Source organism: Natator depressus, chromosome 3, assembly GCF_965152275.1.
Source record: "Natator depressus isolate rNatDep1 chromosome 3, rNatDep2.hap1, whole genome shotgun sequence".
Classification (NCBI taxonomy): Eukaryota; Metazoa; Chordata; order Testudines; family Cheloniidae; genus Natator; species Natator depressus.
This window is the reverse complement of record NC_134236.1, coordinates 166,323,071-166,349,401: the sequence shown is the minus strand read 5'-3', so window position 1 is coordinate 166,349,401 and position 26,331 is coordinate 166,323,071. Positions and strand designations below refer to the sequence as shown.

At 41.1% G+C, this 26,331-nt stretch overlaps 1 protein-coding gene across 1 annotated transcript in view; it reads right to left on the bottom strand.

The window, feature by feature from the left end:
* The window catches only part of PTPN14 (protein tyrosine phosphatase non-receptor type 14), a 170,278-nt gene that overhangs the window by 73,286 nt on the left and 70,661 nt on the right, over window positions 1-26,331 (bottom strand). The window contains exon 3 of the mRNA XM_074949266.1: window positions 16,773-16,942. Within this exon, the coding sequence (XP_074805367.1) occupies window positions 16,773-16,942 (170 nt within the window). The remainder of the gene's footprint in view (window positions 1-16,772; window positions 16,943-26,331) is intronic.

Below are 26,331 nucleotides of genomic sequence, written 5' to 3'. Positions count from 1 at the left end.
CGAGGATACATTCACACTTTTACAGAACACATGCAGGTGTTTGTACTTGGAAACTGCAGGCTCTGGTACTGGCAGCAGAATTTTGTTTATGCACAAATGGGGGCAGGGTTAAAGCCAGGGTTAAATGTACCTCTAAGTATTCTATCATTAATACTGGGAGACACAGGATCACAAATCTTCAACTGACTAGGAAAGCCATCAGTAGAGCCTTTGTATCAGATTCCAAACTCAGAACAGTGTAAACCTATTTATTTTAGAGGAGGGTTTGTTTTTTTTCCCCTGCAGTGAGATCAGAATCTAGCCCATTCACCGCACAGTGCCTTTGTCACCAACTTGTCTTGGAAATGTTGCACGAAAATATTGCTTAAAATGAAATGTGAGGAGTCAGAAGCTTCTACAAAATAGATAAAACTATCTGGCTTCAGCACCATCAGTATATCTTAACAAGATACATTCCTGTGAAACGATTGCCCAAGTACCCTCCCCTTTGCAGTAGTAACTAATAGCTAGCAATCCTGCAGAAAGCAATAAATTGCACTCAACTCTCTGACTTTATTTTCTGCAAAGACCTTGGAGACCCTGACACCTCCATTGGTATGATATAAACTAGACCCCACTTATCAGAAGATAATGGATCAAACCATGGAAGACAGAGAAATTCTAACATCTCAGCAAACATGACCCCGTGTTAGTTAGCAGTGCTCTACTAAAGGCAGGATGTTGCCAGCACACTATGTGAATCAATGCCCTGCCTGCTGGGTGAAGTGGATTTGTTTTATTAAGTGAGTAATTATTCTTTGTAAAACCTTCAAAAACAGCTGAAGATACCAAGTGCCACAGCAGCTGCCAAAGATAAAACAGTGAACCAGTAAACATCTCACTGCACAGGAATCTGCCATCTTCCTACACCGGTATTTCTGCCAAATTCTTGTTGAGATTTTCATAAGGACCTCCACACAAATGCTTCTTTTAAACTCATTCAAAGTCCCCAGGACTGTACTGACATCCAACTGCAGATTTTTTTATCCTTATATCCTGCCAAGAGGGGAAAAACGCTGAAGGTATTTGGCTCAAGAAGAAGGCTGCTTCTAGAACTAGTTCCATGGTTTGTATGTATCTTAAAGAAGGAGAAAGTTTGCCATACCTTGTAGTATGACTACCACATTCAACCATTTTTAATAAAGATTAGATAGGTTATTTCAAATAAGGTTTTCACTGCTTGACTTTTTGACATAGTATATTTAAAAGCAACAGCCCATACATTTTTGCATGACATTTCTTGCACAATTACGTGTGAATCACATAATTGTGTCAAAAAAGTGTGGGGTCCTCAGGACTCTCCTGTTTAAAACACAGGCCCACTGTAATATATTCAGGGTTCCTTTATTAGCTGACTCAGTATCTGAGCACTATTACATATGTTCAGTATAGGTGAGAATGTTATTCTGTGATCCTTCAAATGTCATCTATTCTGAAATGTAACTGTAAAAATGGCACTTTCTTACACAGCAAATCTGCTCAGTGTGTGTGTGTGTGTGGTGCTGTTGTAGCTGTGTCAGTCCCAGAATATTAGAGAGACAAGATGGGTGAGGTAATATCTTCTATTGGATCAACTTCTGTTGGTGAGAGAGACAAGCTTTCAAGCTACACAGAACTCTTCTTCAGGTCACAGTGTGTGTGTACTCAGTCAGGTCTGCAGTGAGAAAGGTACCATTTCTTTACTACACCAAACCAGCATGGGTCTGGGAAGTGAACTGCATTCTTTGTGACTTACACAAAAACAGACTTATTCACTAGCTCCCAATTGCAGAGTCACCTGTACAACACCATCGTCTTCAAACTGTGCAGTTACACCACGGCATTCAGTGCAGCTGCATATGCATAGCTGAAGGTATAATCTAAGGAAAGTGCGATTTGTACAGGTGTAAGTATGGACTTCATTTGGTTCCCAGTACCTCTACTATTTGTGGAGGTACACAAACCAAAAGAAACAAAGCCAGGCTTTCAGATCCCAGACTGAATTTACAGCACTGGCATTTAAAAGCAAAATTGATATAGAATTCATTGAGACACAAATGTGGAACCCCACAATACCTAGTCAGGAACAATGGTCTCATGGTTACGGCACTGGACAGGGACTCTGTAGATCTGGATTCAATTGGCAGTTCTTCAACAGTCTTCCTCTCTCACCCAGAACACATCACAATCTCGCTATGCCTCAAGTCCCCGTGTGTCATATGGGGATGATATTTCCATTCGCCCACTCTTTGTCTGTATTTAGATCACAAGCGTTTGGGGCAAGGAGCGTCTCTCCCTATGGGCATGTACAGCACCTCACACAGTGGGGCTCCAATGTCATTTGCTGCTACTCTAATACAAATAATAATTTTTAGAGCCATCCCAGAAAAGGACTATATTTCAATTTTTGCATTTCCTAATTGTTCTGTCTATATATATATATATATATATATATATATATCTTAATGTAGCATCCAAATATGGTGGGGTGGGGTTTTTTTGGGGGGCGGGGGGTTGGCATTTCATTTCCTCTGGTTTATTTTTTAATGGAAAATAAAGGGGGATGGTAAGACGGAGAAAAATAAAGTGCCTAGGCATGTCAGTATCGTTATTTATTTATTTGGATTGAAAAAGCATCTATCCCAATCTGCAGTCATTTGTGTGAAGTCTAAAAAAATATTCAGAATTTAAGGACAAATATCTCAGCTTTAAAGACGTGCTCATAACAATCCATCCCTGCAGCCAAAGGATACAGCACTCTTTAAAATAAATAAATAAATGCCACTCTGGCACCACTACACAAATTCTAAAGCAAACTCCCCAACAAAAGCAATGAAACTAGATAAGGGTATTGACTATGGAGAAATGTAGGATGAGGCAAGTGGTGGTAAATCTACACACAGTCCACTGGTTTTCCATGCACTAACTAGCTGCAGGGACCCTGGTACTGTGCACTAAAAGTTTCCTAGCATACTCTGAGCTACTATTACAGCAGTACTTTTAGTGCGTCATGTAGACAAACGTTAAGTGTGACTGAATATCCCCCCAATTCCAGACTCCGCTAAGCCAAAGGCTAGGCATGAACTCTGGGGTCAAGGTTCCCTCATGCAACCCCCTTTCTGCCAGCATTCTCATGGGGTATATCTTCACTGCAGTGAGACTGTGTGATCTGCACCCACATCTGAGAAACTAGGTTAGCCTAGCTAGCCTATGTTTGAGCAGCCACACTGCAAAGCTATACCTGAGTTACTGTGTACTCACTGATGCCGTGCTCCAATTTGTGTCACTAGGACTTTGATGGGCACATCCCATGGTTCTTTGCACTGCAGTAAGCTGAGCCACTCTATGATTCTTTCCCACCAAATAACTGGAGAACTTCTCTGTCCTGCTGAGCACACAGGGAGAACTGTGGGAAGGCACTTGAGAACTATCAGCACTTGAGTGATTTAGCCCGTGTTCTCACTGCAAAGTCAGTGGGTTACCAGCCTGAGTGAGCAGAACCCAGGCTCTAACCCCCACCCCCACGCATGTCAGGTTGAAAGCACCACTTAACTCAGGTGAGAAGTTTTTGTGTATGGACAAGAGGGGGGTTAGGGACAACACCCAAGTAAGAGCTCTGGTTAACTCTGCAGTGAATATGTATCTTTGGTTGAAACCAACATTGTTAGCCCCAGTGTATGTCTGCTGATGAAGCAGCCTCTCACAGGAAGAGCTAAGCTCTTGAGAAAACTAGTCCCAAATCATTTAGGGCATGTGTGTGCCAAAAAAGAGTTCCTTCAGCTACACCTGAAGACAAATTGGAAGCAGTGTAACATTCACTCTGCACACAACACTGCCTAATGAGCAGGCAACACTGTTCTATATTGACTGGAAGAGGTATTTTTATTTTTTAGGATAACCCCATGTTAAGTCACATTGTCACCTAAAAATTAGGCTATTACAAAGACAGAGATTACGGTGCCTTAACTCCTCCGCCTGAAAGACTGCACTCTTCTCACCAAATGTAGAAGAAAGGGAAGGCCGATGGCCAGAACTGCTACTTGAGGATCCAGGGATGCAAAGTTATCCTTCTCACTCCTAACATAAGAAATTCAGTGGATAGCCTTCTAGCACTACTGCCCTTGAAAAAAATAAATAGCCCTCTCTGATTTATTAATCATCTACACGCCAGCTATACTGAAATTTTGCACAACATATTGGGGGAGAAAAGAGACAACATCAGATTAATTAACATAGGTTATCCATTCACTAACCTCAGTTACTTTCACTACAGCTAGGACCAAATTCCTTTCTGCCAGCCACAAGGAAGAAGGTATAAATAGAACAAGAAAGGTGCAGGTCAGTTCAACAAATATTTCTCTAAAAATGTATGCATGTATGCATTTATTTAAATATTTATTTATTTGAAAAAAACCTGTGTTGTCATGCAACATGACAACATCGTTCTCCTGGAGAAGTTTAGATGTAATGAACATTACATTAATATACAAAAAAGTATCCTGAGCTTTGGTAGGGCTGTCTCAGATAGGTTGATGAGAAACAGTCATTTATAATTAGTGAATAAGCATAAGCTGGTCTTTGTGCTGTAACATGGATCATTTTAATTCAAGTATTTCCTTTCCAATATATAGGAGATGAGAATTAATTGAAAAGAGGGAAGGAAACAGGAAAAAGTCTACAAAGGAAATACATCTAGCTCTAACACATCACTTTTCTACTGTTCCAGCTTCTTAGGCTTGTTTATCTTCATAAAAATCATTAAAATCTGGGCTCTTTTTAGGCTAGCAAATTACGTGCTGTACACACTGATTCATGGGAAATTATCACAAACCATGTCCTCTCACCAGGGTTCACAGGGATCTTACATGTTGATTTTCTTAAAAATTACATTGCACCCATCATCAAGATATCTAATGTTACTTCCATCAATAATCAAACATAATGAAGGCCTTTATAAACAAAAGAGGGTTTCCCCCCCTTCCTGCCCTACCCCAAACCAGAATTTTGACAAAGTGTCCGAGAGTAAATACCTACATGCAACAAGTCTTATAATCTGAAGTGCTACATGACTAGCTAGATTTGCTGTTAAAGACCACTTCCCTCTACAGACCCTTAGGCTATAGGGTTTTTTTTAAAAGTTCATTATTCAGAAGGCCATTCATTTCCCTAAGATAGTGTGCCGCATAAACAAAGCTAGACTTGTAATTTTCCACTTCATTTCAAAAGGGGGAAAAAAGTTTAATTTTCATGCATGCTGCAGAACATCACAGGAAGTTTACAATGGTGCCAAAATGTGGTTTTAAAAGAGAGTCTCAATCAAGCATAAAACAAAAACAAAGGAACACATTCAGATCACATAAGCAGACTTCAGCTGGAAGGTGCTTGAAAAATTTATGGGCAGTACTGGAAAAATCTAATGGAGAAAAGCCTACAGCCACAACATACCTGAAATACAGGAACATAGGAATTTATGTACTGGATCCTACTGGTGGTCCATCTACCCCAGTTTGCTATCTCCCAACAGCTGCTTCAGAGGTAAGTGCAAGAAAGAAGAGGTCATCCAGAGCTGGTGCAACAAACTCATTACAACATATGCATAGACAACAGTTTGTCTGTAGGGACAGACCCCAGGACCTGCAGCACCAACACCACAAGCCCCTAGTGACAGGTCCTTATCCTCACTGGGGTGAGCCAGTACAGACATGACCACATCCTACACCTTTGTAGCACAATACAATGACTTGAGCGGATCTTTAAAATGATTGTCACGATGTGTGTCTGTTATTTCCCTTTGCACGGATTGCAGTGTGTTCTGAGCAACAGGTTTGAAAAGTCTTATGGAAGCCTAGTCAGCAAGGAGAAGGGTTTGCCATCCTCAGCAAATGTTCCCAACAGGGAATTAAATGTTGAATCTTACTCCTCCTTCAGAGTGAAACAAAGTCCCAAGAAGGAAGCCCTTGTCTATTCTCTGTGGTTCATACAGCATTGTTCATAATGTTAGGGGGTTGCCTCCATGGTCAAGGACAAAATTTCCACTTCTCTCCTGGTTGTGCAGTGTGCATACAACCTCTATCCAGCTGGCTGCCCTCCATCACAAAAATGGCTGGCTGATTCTAGTATTGCCAACCCCCAAGCATTAAAAAACCATGAGTCAGGCCCCCAGAAATTTATCAGATTATTTTTAAATCAATTAGATTTTTTTAAAACAATACACTTGGGGTTCTTCTTGTTTTCATGTTGGGTTTTGAGCCTTTAAGGTGCACTCGAGTCACATTTTCAAGCTTTTCTTTGCAACCGTATTGGCTAGAAATCTGTTACTTTTTATAAAATGAAAATGGAAATTCTCATGGAATTGCATGACTCCAGGAGCTCGGGATTTAACAACTATTGTGAGACACACGATATCACAAGAGTTGGCAAGACTGTTTCCTACATTAGTGTACAGTAGGTGTAATATACCTGTAAGATTAGGTATACCTATTAACAATGGGCCTGAGTCATTCCTGGGTGGTAGGCCCCAGCTATATTACTTCAGTCACGAACATTCTTCCACAAAAGAGCTGAGAGCCAGCTGCCACAGCACACGGCGTGGGTGGGTTCAGCCCAAGAAAGGGCAGGCCAGGCCATCCACCCTCTCCCACTAGTGAACGCTTCCACCAACATAGCAAAGGCAGATCTTGCCCCATGTCTTTAAATAGCTATGATAAAGATGTATAACTTTAGAATACTAGGAACTCAAAACCTAACCCTTGGGGAAAAGCTGCCATTTAACAAGGCACCATACAAAAACCCAGCTGATTTTAAAGGTACACAAGTCCCAGTGGGAGTGACATATGCATGAATATGAGACTAAGCCCCCAAATCAAAATGAAGTAATATTTCCTAATGATCAACATGAAAACATTATGCTTTCTAATGCCAGGACATTGCTGTTACAACATTTCTGACCTTCAAAACATACGAGCCAGCATTTTTCCTCCCCCTCTTTTAAAGTAGCCTGGATCTTAACACTTATATTTACACAACATTATTCCATGGAATGTTTAAATATGTACTCAACTCCAACCCCACCACATGCATGAAAACACACTAGCTCTCTGGGCTAAAAGCATAGTATAATGTTTTAGATTAGATCTGGGTGTCAACGGCTTCTGAAAATATCTGGCACGAAAAGCTCAGCTTTCAATCACCAACACACAGAGAGAACAAGCTCCTCATTCACTGGAGGGAGTCAGCAGGGAGAAGTGTTTGCCATCCTCAGCAAATTATTTTATAAACAGGAATTAATGCTGAATCTTAAGTCTGCCTTGAAGAAGCTCTTATTTTTAAGTCTACAAGAGAGTTTTACCAGCCATTAAAACAACATTTCTAGCTAACATAAAAAGTGGGGAAAGAATCCACTGAGTGTTGTTAAAGAAAAAAACAACCCCCCCCCCCACACCACATTATAACAACGTGAAGCACTCAGATTTTGCTTGTTTTTTAAAGGAAAATATTAAAGCCATTTAAACACCACTTTGTTTACAATAGGGAAGGGCAATAAAGCTGGTGAATGTATTTTGTGCTGCAGTAACTATCAGTATTAAAGAAACCCAGTGGTTTAAAAAAGAAGTGTCACAGAAACACCGAAACAGGAAAAGGAAAATACTTCAGATTATCTAGTCTAATACAGGATTCTTCCCTAAGGTAAATTTCATTGCTTTGTCCACTTTGAGTTTATATGATTCAAGTTTCTGCTGCTTCTTTTGGGAGACTGTATTACAGTTCAATCTCATTATTAAGGTATTTATGCTGAAGTCTAACTTTTCCTTTTCTTTATTTCATCACATTACTCCTGCTATAGCACTTTGGATCAATCCTTCAGGTAAGGCCTATTAGACAATTGCCAAAGTAAGTCTATGTGTAGCCTACTAATAACTTTTAAAGTATCTCTTTAACGTGCATAATCATTCAGTTTCCTTGGAGGGAATTATTGAGTTGGGGACAACCGAGTTTAACTAGAGTAAAGAGATAAAACTAAGAAGAGGGCAATTTAGACTGGATGTCAGGAAAAAAAAAAATCTTCCTAACCATGTGATCTATTAGGCTATGAAAGAGCTTCCCCGATAGAGAAGTGGTAGATATCTCACTGCTGGAACTTTTAAAACTAGACATGACAACCCTGCAAACAGTGAGAAGGAAATGATAGCTATGACTTCAGTCATTCTTTTCCATTTCTAATACCTGCTGTTTTAGGATAATACTTATTGTGCTCTTTCGCTATGATCGCTATATCTGGCCCACTGATTGTACTTCTCTTAAAGTACAATCAGGGGGCCAGACCTGCAGCAGGTGTAAACTGGAACCGCTACCACTGAAGTCAATGGAGCTACAGCAACTGACGATCTGGCCCGGTGTCTTAACAGGTAACACAAAATCAATACATTTTGGAGGCCTTCAAAGTTACTTAACTGGACAACAAACAGTTAAAAACAAACAGTCTTTTCCCTTAGAGCACTGAAAAGCTACAGAACTGAGACATCAGAATCTAGAGATACCAATGTCTAGATGATAACTCCAGACAGGTAAAATTGTCTAGAGTGGATAAAATCTGCACTGAAGGAGAAATCAAAGCATGCTCACTTGTTGTATAAAACAACAACCTGCTTCAGAGAGGCTGATGCTGCAATGCCGGAAGCTTCCGCTACAGTCCACTGTGAGAGTGAGGTGCTCTTAAGAATAACAGGTGCAGTAACATCGTGGGGAGTGAAGCTTTCTGTGAGGTGGGACAGATGAGGGATGTCTAACACACTACCACTGGTTTGAGACTTAAAATCCCATTTACATACTTCAGTGCGTACTTCAGCAACTAAATGTAGGATTTGCACAGCCTCTTTAGGCTCTCCGTGATTAAGAACTTGGCTGTGAGGGCAGGAGTTTTAAATCTGAATTAACAGCCGTGACTTCAGTAGAGTTAACCTAGGTGTAAGAGAGATCAGACTCCAGCCTTGTGTATTTAAATCCCTCCTTTCCACTCCTTGCATCTTTTCTCCCCTCACTGTCAGTTCTCACACAATTCACCCAGCCTATCACGTGACAAGACGTTTCATTTTATTTTATTTATTTTACAAATTTACATTTGAAATTATTTGTATTTAAAAATTCTGATGATCTTTTACACAATATTAATGTTAAGGATCTTTCTATGTTTCTTGTCGTTCTTGTAAAATCACAGTAAGATACAAGCATGTGGCACTTCTTTGCATTATGCCTTACTTCACACCAGAGGTGTGCATTAATCAGCACTGCCATACAGTCTGTCATGTCTCATGACTTCAGGCAAATGCACTCTTGATTATCCTGAATAAATCCTATGGTACATACCCCATGATTTTCTTGACATACATATGATGTTCTGAATATCTATTTTGGCTAATGGCATTGCTATATTGCTCAAACCCATTACTCCATTTTGAATTCTGAAGCAGACAAAGACTCTCAGCCACAAGGTACAGATGTGACCAAAATTGAAAAGAAAAGCAGTTTATGTACTGTACCACATTAACAGCCAAAATTGTTCCACATCACTGAGCCTGCCACAAAGAGGGACTGACTGGAATAGAAAAATGTGTCATCCTTATCAAGGCAAGCACAAGCACCATTTAAAAACAGTGACTAATGCAAAAACAATCAAATGATATTTGTATTAAAAATTATAAAAACAGTAACCACACTCAGCATTTGAGGATGTTTAACTTATCTAAAAAACACAAAACAAAACAGATTCAAAGTAAACATAAGTTCAAATAGCTGAGATTTTTAAGAGAGGGACTTTTTCTCAATGGAAAAAAAAATTGGAAAGGAGAGATCAAAAAAAGAGCCCTGATCAAAACAAACTGATCTTGCCAGCAATTTTCTGTTTTTCCCCCGGAATATATTTATGTTCCACATCTAGTCACAACCCAGATTTTCCCCCAGCCCTATTCTCCAGTGAAGTCAAAAGCATCTGTTCATAACAGTCTGTTGCCATGTTAATGGTAACAGCGGATCATCAATTCCTCACTTTGCATTTGAAGCAAAAGAAAAGGAGGAGGAGAAGGGCTGTGAAGAAGAAACCTTTGTTTAAAGCATGACCAGTACAGCTGGGAGAAAAAAAAAAGGTGGCAGTGAAACATAGGAAGAAATGGATGTAAACTGAGTTAAAAGAGGGTAGTGCTGGGGCCAGTTTTTCAAAAGGCCTCCAAAAACATGCTTGGCAACCAGAAATGCTCCTTTTCCATCTGCAAATACATTCATTTCCAAATTTGGTCCCTGCATAAAAATTGTACATTGCCTTCCTCAAGGAAAATGCAGAGCTGGGATGGGATTCAGATTAGGGACACAATCCACCATGGTGCTGAGCAACTCCTACAAGATGCAGAGTACTCTGATCTTCCTACACAAATTGGTTAGTCTCTAAGGTGCCACAAGTACTCCTTTTCTTTTTGCGAATACAGACTAACACGGCCGCTACTCTGAAACCTACACAGACAATAAACCAAATCCTCCAAGGTGCAGCATGCCTCCTGTGAGGTGCTGTATGCTTTTGAACCCCACTGACTGCAATTAGAGGAAAGGTGCTCAGCATCTTGCAGGATTTGGCCCCAGAGTCCCAATTCTGCAAAGTGACAAACACGAATACCACTCAAAACAATAAGAAAAGGAGGACTTGTGGCACCTTAGAGACTAACCAATTGATTTGAGCATGAGCTTTCGTGAGCTACAGCTCACTTCAGCTCACGAAAGCTCATGCTCAAATAAATTGGTTAGTCTCTAAGGTGCCACAAGTACTCCTTTTCTTTTTGTGATTACAGACTAACACGGCTGTTAGTCTGAAACCACTCAAAACAATGGGTTTAAATTCTACAAGGTACTGAATGCCTCCTGCAACATGGAATTTTTTAAAAAGGCACTGCAAGATGCACACCACCATGCAAAATCATGCCTGAAGATCTGAATATAATCTTCACACCTCTCCTGAAATTGTCTGCAGTGAGTGGGGACTGACTGACACTTATTCAGAAAACAGCATTACACCCACATGAGAAGCGGCCATGAGAGCATGTGGGGTCTGTTTGCAGAACAACAGTACAATGAAAACAAGTTGGTTTGCTCTAGACATTATACAAAGGCTTATTTTTCAGCACAAATGGTTGGAAGGATGCCTCCTCTGAGTTAGCAGCAAATAAAAGGCAGATTTACAATTTCTAATCTATGCAAATATCTACTCTGCAGGGCATCACAAAGACTGCTTTATATCAGAAACCACGCAAATCCAAGGCTCTTTAAATATCCAAAGCAGACACCGCATCTCCACCTGTGATGGCTGGTAACTCGGAGAACAGCTGGACGACTGGAAAAGTTGTTGTTTAACTAGCCTGTAATTGAAATAGTGCCTTCCATGAAAAACATACTTTGCTAATGTACCAAGACCCCTACTCCCAACTCAATTGCTTCTGCTATAGTTGTCATTAAGGGCAAATGGCTTGAGAAATCCTAGAAAAAATCTGTGGATAAACCAGGTAGCAAAACTACGTGAACACTTAAATAATAAAACTGCCACTGATTACGCAGCAAAAAGAGTCTGCACTTATATTAGACTCCGCTAGGAATTTCTAAACTAGAAAGGAACTTTTACCAAAAATTTCTAGGTGTAGTTTTCTGCCACCATGGACTTTCTGTTATCTTACTCGCTCATCCAATGATGAGTTATCATTGTGTGCATTTATAAAGGCAATCATGACCATAGTTCATGGGCTCACTTCACGTGATTTAGATGAAGAGTCAATATCATCTTCCCAAATATAGGGCCCTGTTTAGGTGACTAATAAGTTGATCTGTAGTCAGGTTATTAGTAATTCTTCTGTCTAGGCAAGGCAGGGCTTCAGAAGTCTCTACCCCACCCTGCAGATCCCAGTCCTTTTTAACTAATGGACAATTATGTTAAGAGGCATAACAGCCTTCATATATGTCCTCTGAGCAATTGTTCCGTGACTCCTACCCTCTTCCAGAGGTAAGCTTGTAATTCACCTAATATGGAATGGATGTGAACAAATACTCGAAGAAGAAAAAACGGTTACTTACTTTCTCGTAACTGTTGTTCTTTGAGATGTGTTGTTCACGTCCATTCCACCACCCACCCTCTTACTCCTCTGTCGGAGTCGCCGGCAAGAAGGAACTGGAGGAGGTTGTGCCGGTGGGGGTATATATATGCGGGGCACAGTGGCGCAACTTGGGGGGCCCACCGGCAGCCGCTAAGGGAAAAAGTTTCTGACGCTCATGCACGAGGCGCGTGCACACCTAATGTGGAATGGACATGAACTAGCACTCAAAGAAGAACCACACTTACTAATCTTATAGAGCAGGGGCACAGAAAACTTTGCCAGTAAACGAAATGCCTGGAATTCTGCATATTTGTGGACTATGTGTATATTTGTTGACCCTGACCACTTTATATAACAATCCAGTAATATTAATCAAAGTCAGGAATTCCAGGCCCTGCAGTTAGTGGAAAGTCTAGATTAAGAGAAGAGTTTTAAATCACACTCTAAACATGACCAGACTGAGGCTTAGACATATTTCAAGCAAGAGCAAATTCCTGAAGTAAGGCTCTCTCATTTGGCTTCATGAGCAGTAAAATTTTTGGTTTCTTTTTGGTAGTTTTTGCAGCTTTAAACGGAGTGAATGATGTGTTTGATCAGAAGGAGATACTTGAAAAAAAATCAAATTCCAATTCATACAATTTGTAATTAACAGGCCAGATACAAGGCTGCTGCTAGCATACACTAAGGAGCAGTACTTCCAGGAAGGGGAGCTCTGGAAACTTCATCAGGAGGGCCACAGCCAGCCAATACACCTTCATATATAGAACATGGCCTAGCATTGATCCTATGGAGCAATGACTAGACGTTAAAGCTTCCTCTCCTAGAAATAGGGTAGTTCAATTCCCATCCTGGGGAGCAGCTGCCTCCAGTGGAGCAGTGGTCGTATGATGTTCTCTGTTTGTCTGTGGGTTGCTGTCATTCCTTTTAAGTTTGACTCTTCTCCATAACCATCCTGTTATTCCAGATTTGTCAAAAATTATTAGACTCTTGGCCCAGCTAGTCTTCTCTCAACTGATCTTTGATGCTTCAGACAGATACCCTCCACTGCCCATGGTGGAAGGGGGAATTCTTCCTGATCCCCACAAGTGAGCATCCCATGCCCTGAAAAATGAAATTTCTTGTCCTTATCTGAATTTGCATAGCTAAACATTAGGTACAATAAGATTTTCCAGCTCCTTGATACCTAGGAGTAATTTTGCATTGACATACCACTGTAGAACTATGTAGGGGGTCGTGTTTCTTTTTTTATTCTAAATTTACTGCCCTTTAATTTCCAGACTCTCTTTGTTCTCATAACAAGTAACATAACAGAAAGACAGAAGCCACATATTTCCACTGTATCCTCTATAATTTTAATGCCTTTATAATATAATGTACTGTACCAGAGATCCATAAGTGAGTTACTATGTTCACTGTTGCCACTTAAGAAAAACTGTCAACCCCAGCTTAAAGAAACACAAAATGTAATTATAGGAATCCACAGCCACTCAAACCTGCAGTACTCGCAAGTACAACAGAGGTTTAAAAGGCCTCAGAATTACCTTCTCAAAAAATTAGTTTACAGCAAGACTGTCAAATGCCTAACACACCTGTGCATGGTAGTAAGGAGGTGTTTCTCTTCTCCTCTGTGAGAGCTACCAGCACTGCAGGTCACAGCATCCAAGGATATGTCTACACTGCAGTAAAACAGTAAAACAGCCACAGCTGGCCTGTGTCTGCTGACTTGGCCTGTCAGGGCTATATAATTGCAGTGTAGATGTTCGGGCTCACATTGGAGCCCCTCCCTGGGCTCAGGGACCCTGTGAGAGGGGAAGGTCACAGAGCCCAGGATCCAACTTGAGCCTGAACATCTACATTACAATTTTATAGCCATGCAGTCAAAGCCTGAGGCAGCTGACACGGGCCCATCGCAGGTTCTTTACTGCAGTGTAGACATACCGCAGGGGCCACTATTGCCCCTTCCATGCTGGTGGGCAGGCAGGGGTGAGGAAAAGACAGTGCCTTAAGTCTGTCCTCCAGTGTGTACAATAAGAGGAATGAGACCCGCTGAAGGGCTGGCATGAATTTCTTCCCCCCTACCCTGAAGCAAGTGGGGAACCAGGGAATAAATTGGGACTGAGTCACAATTCACTCTCTAGGCAGCCCCTTATCCAGGGCAGATTTTATTGTCAGTCTAGCCACCAATTTGGTGGGAAGATCTGTCTGAGGCTAAATATCCAATTGTGAAAGGACAGGGTGGCAAAAGATGTTCCTTTTAAAACTAGGGCTGTCAAAATTAATCATGATTAATTGCAGTTTTAATCGCACTGTCAATAATAGAATATCATTTATTTAAATATTTTTGGATGTTTTCTGCATTTTCATATATATTGATTTCAATTATAACACAATTGCATCCGTTATCCGGACATGCATCTGACGAAGGGGGTATTCACCCACGAAAGCTTATGCTCCAATACGTCTGTTCATCTATAAAGTGCCACAGGACTCTTTGCCACAAAATACAAAGAGTACAGTGCTCACTTTGTGTTATTTTTATTACAAATATTTGCACTGTAATAGAGATAAACAAAAGAAATAATATTTTTCAATTCACCTCCTTCAAGTACTGTACTGCAATCTCTATCGTGAAAGTCCATTACAGGCAGGACCCCGTAAATGTAAACAAACTTGTTCACCTTAGCGATTGGCTGAACAAGAAGTAGGACTGAGTGGATCTGTAGGCTCTAAAGTTTTACATTGTTTTATTTTTGAGTGCAGTTACGTAACAAAAAAAAAATCTACATTTGTAGATTGCACTTTCACGATAAAGAGATTGCACTACAGTATTTGTACGAGGTGAACTGAAAAAATACTATTTTTTTTGTTTATCTTTATTACAATGCAAATATTTGTAACCAAAAATAATATAGTGAGCACTGTACACTTCGCATTCTGTGTTGTAATTCAAATAAATATATTTGAAAATGTAGAAAAAATCCAAAAATATTTATAAGAAATTTAAATTGGCATTCTTTTATTGTTTAACTGTGTGATTAAAAAAAATCTTGATTGCCATTTTAATAGAGTTAACTCAAGCAATTTAACTCAAAACAAATTAACAGCCCTATTTAAAACTAAAAAACCTCCCAACTTAAGTCCACCACTCCCCTGACAAGAAAGAAATCCCCAATTTTAATGTAGAATCTATGTAAAACTCAGTGGTTTATGTGCCCCCTTTACTTACTTGCTCTACAAAAGCCAGCCACTGTTTCCTGAATTTTGTTGTCAAAATGGTGGGAAAGCGACGCATAAACAGTGAATTTACATAAAATAATATTTGAAATTAAAAACAAAAAAACGTTAATTGCAAACCTGTCATGAACTGCAGGAGGAAAAAGGAAATCACAAGAAAGAAAAATATGGATAGAAAACAAAACTAAGATTTATTTACAGCAGAAGTTATTAGAGAATATAAAGTAGAAACCAAAAATGTAAACAGATGTCAAATGTGTAAGGCTTGTAGAAGAACACAAGCGGCAGACTGAAACTTTATTACTCAAACACAAGGGAGAGGCAACCCATTCTCTCCTATGCCAGGCATTTAAGTGGTTTCACTGAAGGGGTTATGGGGCTCCTACCATATAATCCATAATTCGGGGTAGGCTCTCCTCAACCAATTCTGCAAGACTCAGCTTGCTCTGAGTCTTAGCCCCTCCCCCCGACGAGGGGGTCAGAGGATGCCAAAGGGTGGGGACTTTGTCCCATAAGGGCCACAAGATCTGTACCTATGCGATGAGCCCAAGGCCCATCAGCAAAATCCCAGGTCTTTTTCCTCTGGGCCCACGCAATACCCTTTTAACTGCACTGGAAGCCAGCAATAAGTTGCTACAAATTAACAACTTAACCAAGTACATCAGTTAGGTACTAAGCACATTCCTACTTAACCCACTCTGACTCCAAGGTGCTGAAAAGAAGGCAAAAATGCTCCCTGGACTTCTGCCAATTGGCCCTGTGCAAGATAAAATTCCTTCATGATCCCCAAACAGGCGACAGGCTCAACCCACAGCATCTGCCAGGTCGGATTCCCATTTCTAGTTCAGGGTGGGTAGGGTGGGACTTCTGGAATGGAGCTGAAAGAGGCTCTGCATGGCCTGTGCTCCATGTTAAATCCCTGGAGCTGGGCTGCGAAGGTCAATCAGTGCCCCTCTCCATCAACCGGTCAATGGATGCCAGAGACTGGATGCCAGAGACTCCAACGGACAGGGAGGAGCTACATGGAGCCCCTCACAGTGAGTGTCTCCCTCCCTTGCTGCTGAGGCTGTCCCTCTTCACTGCTGGCCCCATCAAGTTCCCCCGCCAGTTGAGGCAGGCAGGTAGGATTTCATGTTTTTAATGTGTATTTTATCATCTCGTTTTTGCAGAACACTAGCTGAGATGCAACACACAGAGTAAATCTTTTCAAATGGATATGCCAACTGGTCATTTCTCTCACTGGTTTTACTTGGAACTGGACAGGAAGGGAACAAAATAGATGACACTCAAAATCTTAAAAATCAAAAACAAACAAACAAAAAAAAGAGAATTGTCCGTTCATACACAGCTATGCCACAGATTTACTATCAACAGGGTGACCAGAAGGAATTCACATACCTTGTGACCTCCTGCTGCAGTCGGGACACACTGGGCACATAGAACATTACCCCAAAGAAAAGCAAAGGCTCATTGGCAAATTTGTCCAGCTGTTTCTTCAGAGGTTTTTCCAGTTCTACCCATCGTGCTTGCTGGCTCTTGCTGAGAAACCAAAGGCCAAAGTAGTGTGTCTAGATAAAGAAGTCAAACAGAGACAGTTTATTTTCAAGACCACACACACAACTGAGGTCATAAATGCAAATAAAAATGGAAGGCAATAGTGTGTCAATTTTCCCAATGCAGATGCAAGGCCAAAGTTGTCTTTTGCTTTCATTTTTACTTCTTGGGACTAATTTGAAGAAGATGTCAAATAATTTTTGAAATACAGTATACATCACAATACGGGATCTGTGCTTTTCACTACTATCTATACAGGGTTGCACATTAACGGTATGTCTACTCGGCAATAAAACACCCACAGCTAGCCTGTGTCAGCTGACTCAGGCTCACAGGGCTCGGGCTGCAGGGCTGTAAAACTGCAGTGTGGACATGCATCTGTTGCAGAGAAAGTAGAAGCCAACTGCTAAGCTGAAAAATACCTCTTCTGTAGGAAGGTTTTAAGAGGGGTATGGTGGTAGTCCCCCCCCCCCATTTAGCACCATGAGATACAAAGAATCTACACATGGAACTTTAGGATTAAAGTAAAAGATTTTATACACATTCAGCCTTTTTTCATGAAGTTTTGAAAGGTCTTGAATTCTTTCTATATCAATATGAAAACACATTATAACAGCTCAATTTTTTTCCCCAAAACAAATGTTTTCTGGCCAGCTCTAGTACTAATAAGCCCTTAAAGTGTGATGTTAGCATGTGTTAGAAATTGATGTTTCTGCATGTATATCTACTGTCCAAGAAAAACGTGTGCACTCCAAGAAATTCCAGGTCATGTACATAAGGCTGGGGCCGTGTGGAACATAAGGCAATTTTTAGAAAACTCTGGAAGAAAATTGTACCAACTTTTTTTTCCTACAGCTCTTTGTATGTGTGTGAAAGGTGCCAGACTGAATTCTAGCAACATGCTCTCTTTCTATCCACAAAATGGGTCCACCATGGGTAGTGCCATCGCAAACTTCCCCTCACAGTACCTCTTTGAAGCACAGTTCATCGCAAGTGCTGCTTCAGTCACTGGCCTCTTTGCTGAAATAGTCCTACAGTGTTGCAATTTCTGCTAGTTGTGGCAGTGGGTTTTTTTTATGCAGATACTTGTCCAGTGAAAACTGGCGATCTGTGTGAAATGAGCTGTTCATCTTCATCCAAAGAGCCATCAGATGGTACCAACTTTTGGGAATGATATATCTGGGCTGGTTCGGAATCATTTGCCTAGAGATGAAAGGCACTCTATTCCATGGCTAATACCCAGAGGCAGAGTCTCCATATTTGTGAATTACTTACCTTGCTATACAGGAGGTCAGTAATCTTCAGGTTGTTTAACTCCTTTAGCATTATAAAATATTTGAAAGTGTCAAGAATTAATGCCCCAGTGAACTTTCTTTTCTTTTAAGTCAGGTAGCTGAGATTCAGCTAACTGGTTCAGCTTTTTTATGAGTCATTTATCACGTACACAGAATAGTACTCTGTGCACTCACAAGTGTATCCAGCCTTTAAGTTTGTGACTTACTTCTCCTCCCTTAAAGCATTTAGCATATCACTTCTTCTACATTCCATAAACGCCCACTGTACTTTCCACCTTTTCTTCCACAGGTCATCATTCAATTATCTGAGATGCATACTGCCCTTGGACAGCCTGTTACATCTACCAGAACATGCCAGAAGCTTAGGGCATGGCTACACTTGCAGGTGTAGAGTGCTTTGAGTTAAACCAGCCTTCGGAGAGCGCAGTAGGGAAAGCACTGTAGTCTGTCCACACTGACAGCTTCAAGCGCACTGGCATGGCCACATTTGTGGCACTTGCAGTGGCACTGGGAGCGGTGCATTCTTGGCAGCTATCCCAGCATGCAAGTGACTGCAACGTTCTTTTCAAATGGGGGGGAGTGAGGGGGAAGTGTGACAGGGAGTGTGTTGTGTGTATGTGGGGGGAGAGAGTGCGCGTTTTTGGGGGGCTGAGAGCATGTCAGCATGCTGTCTTGTAAATTCAGACAGCAGCAGACACCCCCCCCCACAGCATTCCACACTAGTGGTTGCTTCGTCTCGGAGCAGATAAGCAGCTGGCTGTCAGAAACGGAGCTTTCAAAGGGCATATCCACATTCCTGCAGCAATTCCAAAACAATGACAAGAATGGACACTTGACTTAAGGAGATTATGGGACGTTTCCGGAGGCTGATCAGAGCGCAGTAATGCAACACCTTGTCCACACTGACGCCCATGCATTTCAGCCAAGACATGTCAAGCGTTAATCTTCTCGCTGAGGTGGAGTACCAGGAGCGCTCTAGCCATGGAGTCAGAGCGCTCTATGTGCCTTGTCAGTGTGGACGGGTAGTGAGCTAGGGTGCCCGGGGTTGCTTTAATGTGCTCTAACTCACAAGTACAGCCAAGCCATTAGAAGTCAGAGGTGAATTCACGTCATTTTCCTTGGAAAGTTTAAAGTAGTTCAAAATGTTTGATTTTATTTTCCCTTAGTTTTTATTCCCAGGGTAAAATGACTTCTGCTGTTCAAAGCCTCTTATTCACAGTATTTATATTTTTTCCCTCGCCTTTGAATAACAGATGTAAACTTTAGACTACAAATAATCTTGGTTATTTGGGTGATTTTTAAGATCGCTGACATTGGAAACTTCAATCCAAGATGACACGGATTACTGTAAGCCCTTTTAATACCTTGAAAGTTCAGTACAGTATTTTCAGTACTTGTGTCATTTCACGTTGAAAGTGAACTAGTTAGTTTCAAGAGTTCATGTATTAAAGGATTTCTTCTGAAAGGTGGTAAAATTACTACACTTTTTTCTACTCCTACACATTCCTTTTCCTTGCAATCTCTCCTCTCCTCCCACCTACAACTAAATCTAATCTAATATAGCAATGAATTAGTAAGGAAGGAACATTCATTTGATGATGATTACATATATGGAATGATTATGTAGCAGGAAATTAGTTTTAACTGTGTGTTTATTATTTTTTTAAGTTTATACTTTGGGATGCATTGTTGCTTCTTAATGTTTTATTCTGCCTATTCCTTTAAAATCTTGATGGAAATTCTACATTGATTTTAAACAAAACAGGGACAGTTTGCCTCACCGTACCAAACAACTGCAAAGAGTAGGGCAGAAGTCACAATTTTCAAACAGCCTTGCCTATAATATGCTTCGTATTATACGTTTTTATTTAAATATACTTTTTCATCAGAATTTGAGGAGGTTGGAATTTTTCTTTAAATAAAATGTTGTAAAAAGTTCCAACATTTTCAATATTATTTCCATTTTACAGGGTTTAATATACTTTTTAATATATTTCATATATTTTTATTGAAATTTTTATCAAAGACTTTATTGAAATGTTTAGTTTTACTTTAAACTGGGTACCATAGAATCATAGAATCATAGAATATCAGGGTTGGAGGGGACCTCAGGAGGTCATCTAGTCCAACCCCCTGCTCAAAGCAGGACCAATCCCCAATTAAATCATCCCAGCCAGGGCTTTGTCAAGCCTGACCTTAAAAACTTCCAAGGAAGGAGATTCTACCACCTCCCTAGGTAACGCATTCCAGTGTTTCACCACCCTCCTAGTGAAAAAGTTTTTCCTAATATCCAACCTAAACCTCCCCCACTGCAACTTGAGACCGTTACTCCTTGTCCTGTCATCTTCTACCACTGAGAATAGTCTAGAACCATCCTCTTTGGAACCACCTCTCAGGTAGTTGAAAGCAGCTATCAAATCCCCCCTCATTCTTCTCTTCTGCAGACTAAACAATCCCAGTTCCCTCAGCCTCTCCTCATAAGTCATGTGTTCCAGACCCCTAATCATTTTTGTTGCCCTTCGCTGGACTCTCTCCAATTTATCCACATCCTTCTTGTAGTGTGGGGCCCAAAACTGGACACAGTACTCCAGATGAGGCCTCACCAATGTCGAATAGAGGGGAACAATCACGTCCCTCGATCTGCTCGCTATGCCCCTACTTATACATCCCAAAATGCCATTGGCCTTCTTGGCAACAAGGGCACACTGCTGACTCATATCCAGCTTCTCGTCCACTGTCACCCCTAGGTCCTTTTCCGCAGAACTGCTGCCTAGCCATTCGGTCCCTAGTCTGTAGCTGTGCATTGGGTTCTTCCGTCCTAAGTGCAGGACCCTGCATTTATCCTTATTGAACCTCATCAGGTTTCTTTTGGCCCAATCCTCCAATTTGTCCAGGTCCCTCTGTATCCTATCTCTGCCCTCCAACGTATCTACCACTCCTCCCAGTTTAGTATCATCCGCAAATTTTCTAAGAGTGCAATCCACACCATCCTCCAGATCATTTATGAAGATATTGAACAAAACCGGCCCCAGGACCAACCCCTGGGGCACTCCACTTGACACCGGCTGCCAACTAGACATGGAGCCATTGATCACTACCCGTTGAGCCCGACAATCTAGCCAACTTTCTACCCACCTTATAGTACATTCATCCAGCCCATACTTCTTTAACTTGCTGACAAGAATACTGTGGGAGACAGTATCAAAAGCTTTGCTAAAGTCAAGAAACAATACATCCACTGCTTTCCCTTCATCCACAGAATCAGTAATCTCATCATAGAAGGCGATTAGATTAGTCAGGCATGACCTTCCCTTGGTGAATCCATGCTGACTGTTCCTGATCACTTTACTCTCGTCTAAGTGCTTCAGGATTGATTCCTTGAGGACCTGCTCCATGATTTTTCCGGGGACTGAGGTGAGGCTGACCGGCCTGTAGTTCCCAGGATCCTCCTCCTTCCCTTTTTTAAAGATTAGCACTACATTAGCCTTTTTCCAGTCATCCGGGACTTCCCCCGTTCGCCATGAGTTTTCAAAGATAATGGCCAATGGCTCTGCAATCACATCCGCCAATTCCTTTAGCACTCTCGGATGCAACTCGTCCGGCCCCATGGACTTGTGCACGTCCAGCTTTTCTAAATAGTCCCTAACCACCTCTTTCTCCACAGAGGGCTGGCCATCTACTCCCCATGTTGCGATGCCCAGCGCAGCAGTCTGGGAGCTGTCCTTGTTAGTGAAGACAGAGGCATAAAAAGCATTGAGCACATTAGCTTTTTCCACATCCTCTGTCACTAGGTTGCCTCCCTCATTCAGTAAGGGGCCCACACTTTTTTCTTTTCCGCATGCCCTGGTTCTCATGGGTGACTTTAATTTTCCTGATATTTGCTGGGAGAGCAATACAGCGGTGCATAGACAATCCAGGAAGTTTTTGGAAAGCATAGGGGACAATTTCCTGGTGCAAGTGCTAGACGAGCCAACTGGGGGGGGAGCTTTTCTTGACCTCCTGCTCACAAACAGGGAAGAATTAGTGGGGGAAGCAAAAGTGGATGGGAATCTGGGAGGCAGTGACCATGAGATGGTCGAGTTCAGGATCCTGACACAGGGAAGAAAGGTAAACAGCAGGATACGGACCCTGGACTTCAGGAAAGCAGACTTTGACTCCCTCAGGGAGCAGATGGATAAGATCCCCTGGGGGACTAACATGAAGGGGAAAGGAGTCCAGGAGAGCTGGCTGTATTTCAAGGAATCCCTGTTGAGGTTACAGGGACAAACCATCCCGATGAGTCGGAAGAATAGTAAATATGGCAGGCGACCAGCTTGGCTTAATGGTGAAATCCTAGCGGATCTTAAACCAGTATAACCCTTCCTTCTACTGTTCTACTAATGTATCTCAACCCTGATGTGGAGGGACCCCAACTATAGGGATGAAAGGGCAGAACATTTCAATATCTGTTCAGTCATTGGCCTCTTAGAATCATAGGGTTAGAAGAGACCGCAAGGGTCATCTAGTCTAACCCCCTACCAAGATGCAGGATTTGTTGTGTCTAAACCATCCAAGACAGATGACTATCCATCCTCCTTTGTGAAAACCTCCAGTGAAGGAGCTTCCACAACTTCCCTAGGCAGTCTATTCCATTGTCCTACTGTTCTTTCAGTTGGAAAGTTTTCACTGAGGACATGTCTACCCAGGGACACATACCAAAGGTAAGCCAAATTAACTGAAGGTGTGAAGTTAAAGTGCATTAATGCACTTTACATGGTGGGTTCAGAGATATAATAATCAATTCATTAAAAATGATCAATGAGACCTTTATTTACACAAAACTTTGTTGTAAAGGCTTAAAAATCCCACAACTTTCAGTTTAATAAATTTTTGCTATACAGTAGTACATCAGAGTTACAAACACCTTGGGAATGAATGGAGGTTGTTCGTAACTCTGAAACGTTCATAACTGAACAAAACCTTATGGTTGTTCTTTCAAAAGTTTACAACCGAACAATGATTTAATATAGCTTTGAAGCTTTACTGTGCAGAAGGAAAATGCTACTTTCCCTTTATTGTTTTAATAGTTTACATTTAACATGGTACTGTACTGTATTTGCTTCCCCCCCCCCCCCGTGTCTGTGGCTGCCTGATTGCGTACTTCCGGTTCCAAATACTTCCGTGGTTGACTGGTCGGTTCGTAACTCTGAGCTTCTACTGCATCCTGCAGTCTATAATAGAGACGTCCCTACTCATTTGTCAGACAGCATGGTGGGATGCCTGGAGGAGGAAGGCTAATAACACTTGTTGAAGTAATTAACTTAAATCAAAGGAATCTAGTGACTCAACAGCTATTGGTATATTCAGCTATAATGCCAAGTATAAACTGAACTCTAAACAAGAGGAAGAGTCCTTGCTGCTTTAGCCATAAAGCACCAGCATACCACTAATAGAGGAGTTCCCCCTAATCCCATCCTGGGATATCAGTTCAATACTGATTTAGAGGGGAGATCACCACTTACTGCAGCTGCTTGTTCTTGGAAATTCTCCCATTCATGTACTGATTGGGTATAATCCTGTTTAGTTTGAGACGGAGACAAGTCAGACACATTTGAGGCAGTAGGACTGCAGGATGCAGGACTTCCTGTTATATCGGGCCAGTCTGTGGACAGGAGCTCTTCCAAGAAAAGCCCAGAGTGCTGTAGTAAGAGGTGCTGATGATTCAGTAAGTAGCACTCTTCCCTCTGCCTCAGTACTGAGCCAGTGATCCATGTGAAGTTCTGTGGCACCATATGGTGCTAGAGGTGCCATTTTTCTTACTTAAAAAGGTAGGGGTACTCCCTACCCCATTATGCCTGGCTACTGAGAGTAGCATAATATCAAGGTAAAGTTTGCTGTGCATGCTTAATATCAACCAACCAATCTATTAAATCAGTTAAAAAGTGCATTATTGATTTACATATCCTTAACCAAAATAAAAAAGAAACAGTTTCATAGCCAGCTAACAGCAAAACTCTTCTGTAATACTTAATACAGATACTCCTCTCCAATAAAAAAACTGATGTAAGTCCTATTGTACTAAATTCCTTTCCTGATCTCTCTCTCTCTCTCTGTGTGTGTGAGAGTGTGAGTGTGAGAGAGTATAATGCTAAAAGTACAAAAAAAATTAAGGCCTACAAGGGCTTACATAAAACTTCATCTTATTGCAACTGATAACTGTCAACAACTCAAAATAAATCAGGTCTTCAAGCTGATGCTTACTAGAAAGGATTCAAGTTGATTTTACAGTAGTTACATGGCTATATTTTCAGCTGACCTATGCTTGACCCCTGACTCAGTCAGGGAAAGAACTGCATTCCCTGGAGATCAAATAAAAATATGCATAACCCATTAAATACTGTTTTTCAGTCATGTGTGGTACAGTGATTGATAGCTCTTCCACAACAATACACATAGTCAACTCAAGCAAATTGAGTTTTGTTTTTGACAAAATATTTTCCTTCCAAGTCAGCCTGACTGAAAGGTATGTTTATTTCTGATCCTGAAGGTACAATTTACAACACATATATAACAGGAGAACTAGTACAAGTATATCAAATTAAAAACACAATTACTGTTTATTTTTAATAGAGTCTTTCATACAATTAACATCACGAGACACCCCAAGGTCTAAAATACTGATTTTTAGATAGAGACACACAAAAATATATAATTTTACAAAAAAGAGATTAAAGAAGGATTACAAAAACTATCTAGATAAAGGCAAGGTGAGGGTAGGACTCAAGGTTAGTGAGAGAGAAGAGAGGCAATTTTCAGGGAGGAGACATTGTGCAGAGTTGGTTGTGGTGCAACTCACCACCTCAACAAGGGGCATGGCTCCCAGCGCTGGTGCACTGTTTACACTGGCACTTTAGAGCGCTGCAGCTTGCTGCGCTCAGGGGGATGTTTTTTCACACCCCTGAGCAAGAAAGTTGCAGCACTGTTAATTGCCAGTGTAGACAAGCCCTTAGTTCTGCACCTGTAAAATGGGGATAATAGCACTTCTCTACCTGACAGAGGCATTGTGAGGAAAAATACATTAAAAATTGTGACATGCTCAGATACTACAGGGGCCATATAAGTACCTAAGATAGAGACCGAGGGAGTAGCATCTGTTTACAGCTCATCTGAATTTTGCCCTACATGCCTTCAGAGAATAGGTTGTGCCAGGATGGAAACCAAAGACATAACATAGGTTCACGAAGAACTGGTGCCACCTGCCAGCTACGCAGGACTTGGGGAAATATGGATTGTAAATTAAAGACCCAGGGCTAATCAGCAAGTCTTGGCAACAGAAACCTGGAGATAAATGTGGACAGGAAGGTGCATACTTCATAGCGGCAGTCCAAACCCAATGGGCCAATCCCTGCCTTGACTTACATCCTGTGAAGCCCTGTTGACCATGGTGGGCCTGCACAGGATATAAGTCAGCACAGAATTTGGCCCAGAGTACCTAAATTTTTTTTTTTTTTTAAAGTATCTTTCTTTCAAAATCAATTCTAAAAATACCCATTCACTCCTATGGCACAAAGTAGAAAATAAAAGAAGGACGAGATATAAGATGGGAAGGCTCAGCCTCTCAACAAATTTTGAGAATAACTATACAACATAAAAAGCCGCCAAAAGAAGCTCTTCACATATCCACAGGATTTCACCACATACACTACTCAACTTCTATGTATATTTTAATAAATAAGTAAGTTGCTCTTACCAAAGCCTATTTTCATATTAAAATAGCGTTCTATGCTGCCCAAATTCAAAAGACAATGGACCTGATTCCCACCATTGTAAATTAGAGAGTGGAGTCACTGAAATCAATGTCGTCACATCAAAATAAAACCAACGTAACCAGGGCCAAAGATATTGCCTAATGCAGGAAGATGTGTCTTAAGGAACAGTCAGCCATTACACAGCTATCACGTATAGCTTTAGTTAAGGTGTAGGTCAAGTTCTTCTAACTTTTTCTTTTTACCCACTCAACTTTCTCAATCATGTTTCTTTTGGACTGAAACTTCCCACAAAACACGGGTTCCAAACAGAGATGTCACTATGCTAAACTGATGGAATGATCTGATCATCATGTATTTTAA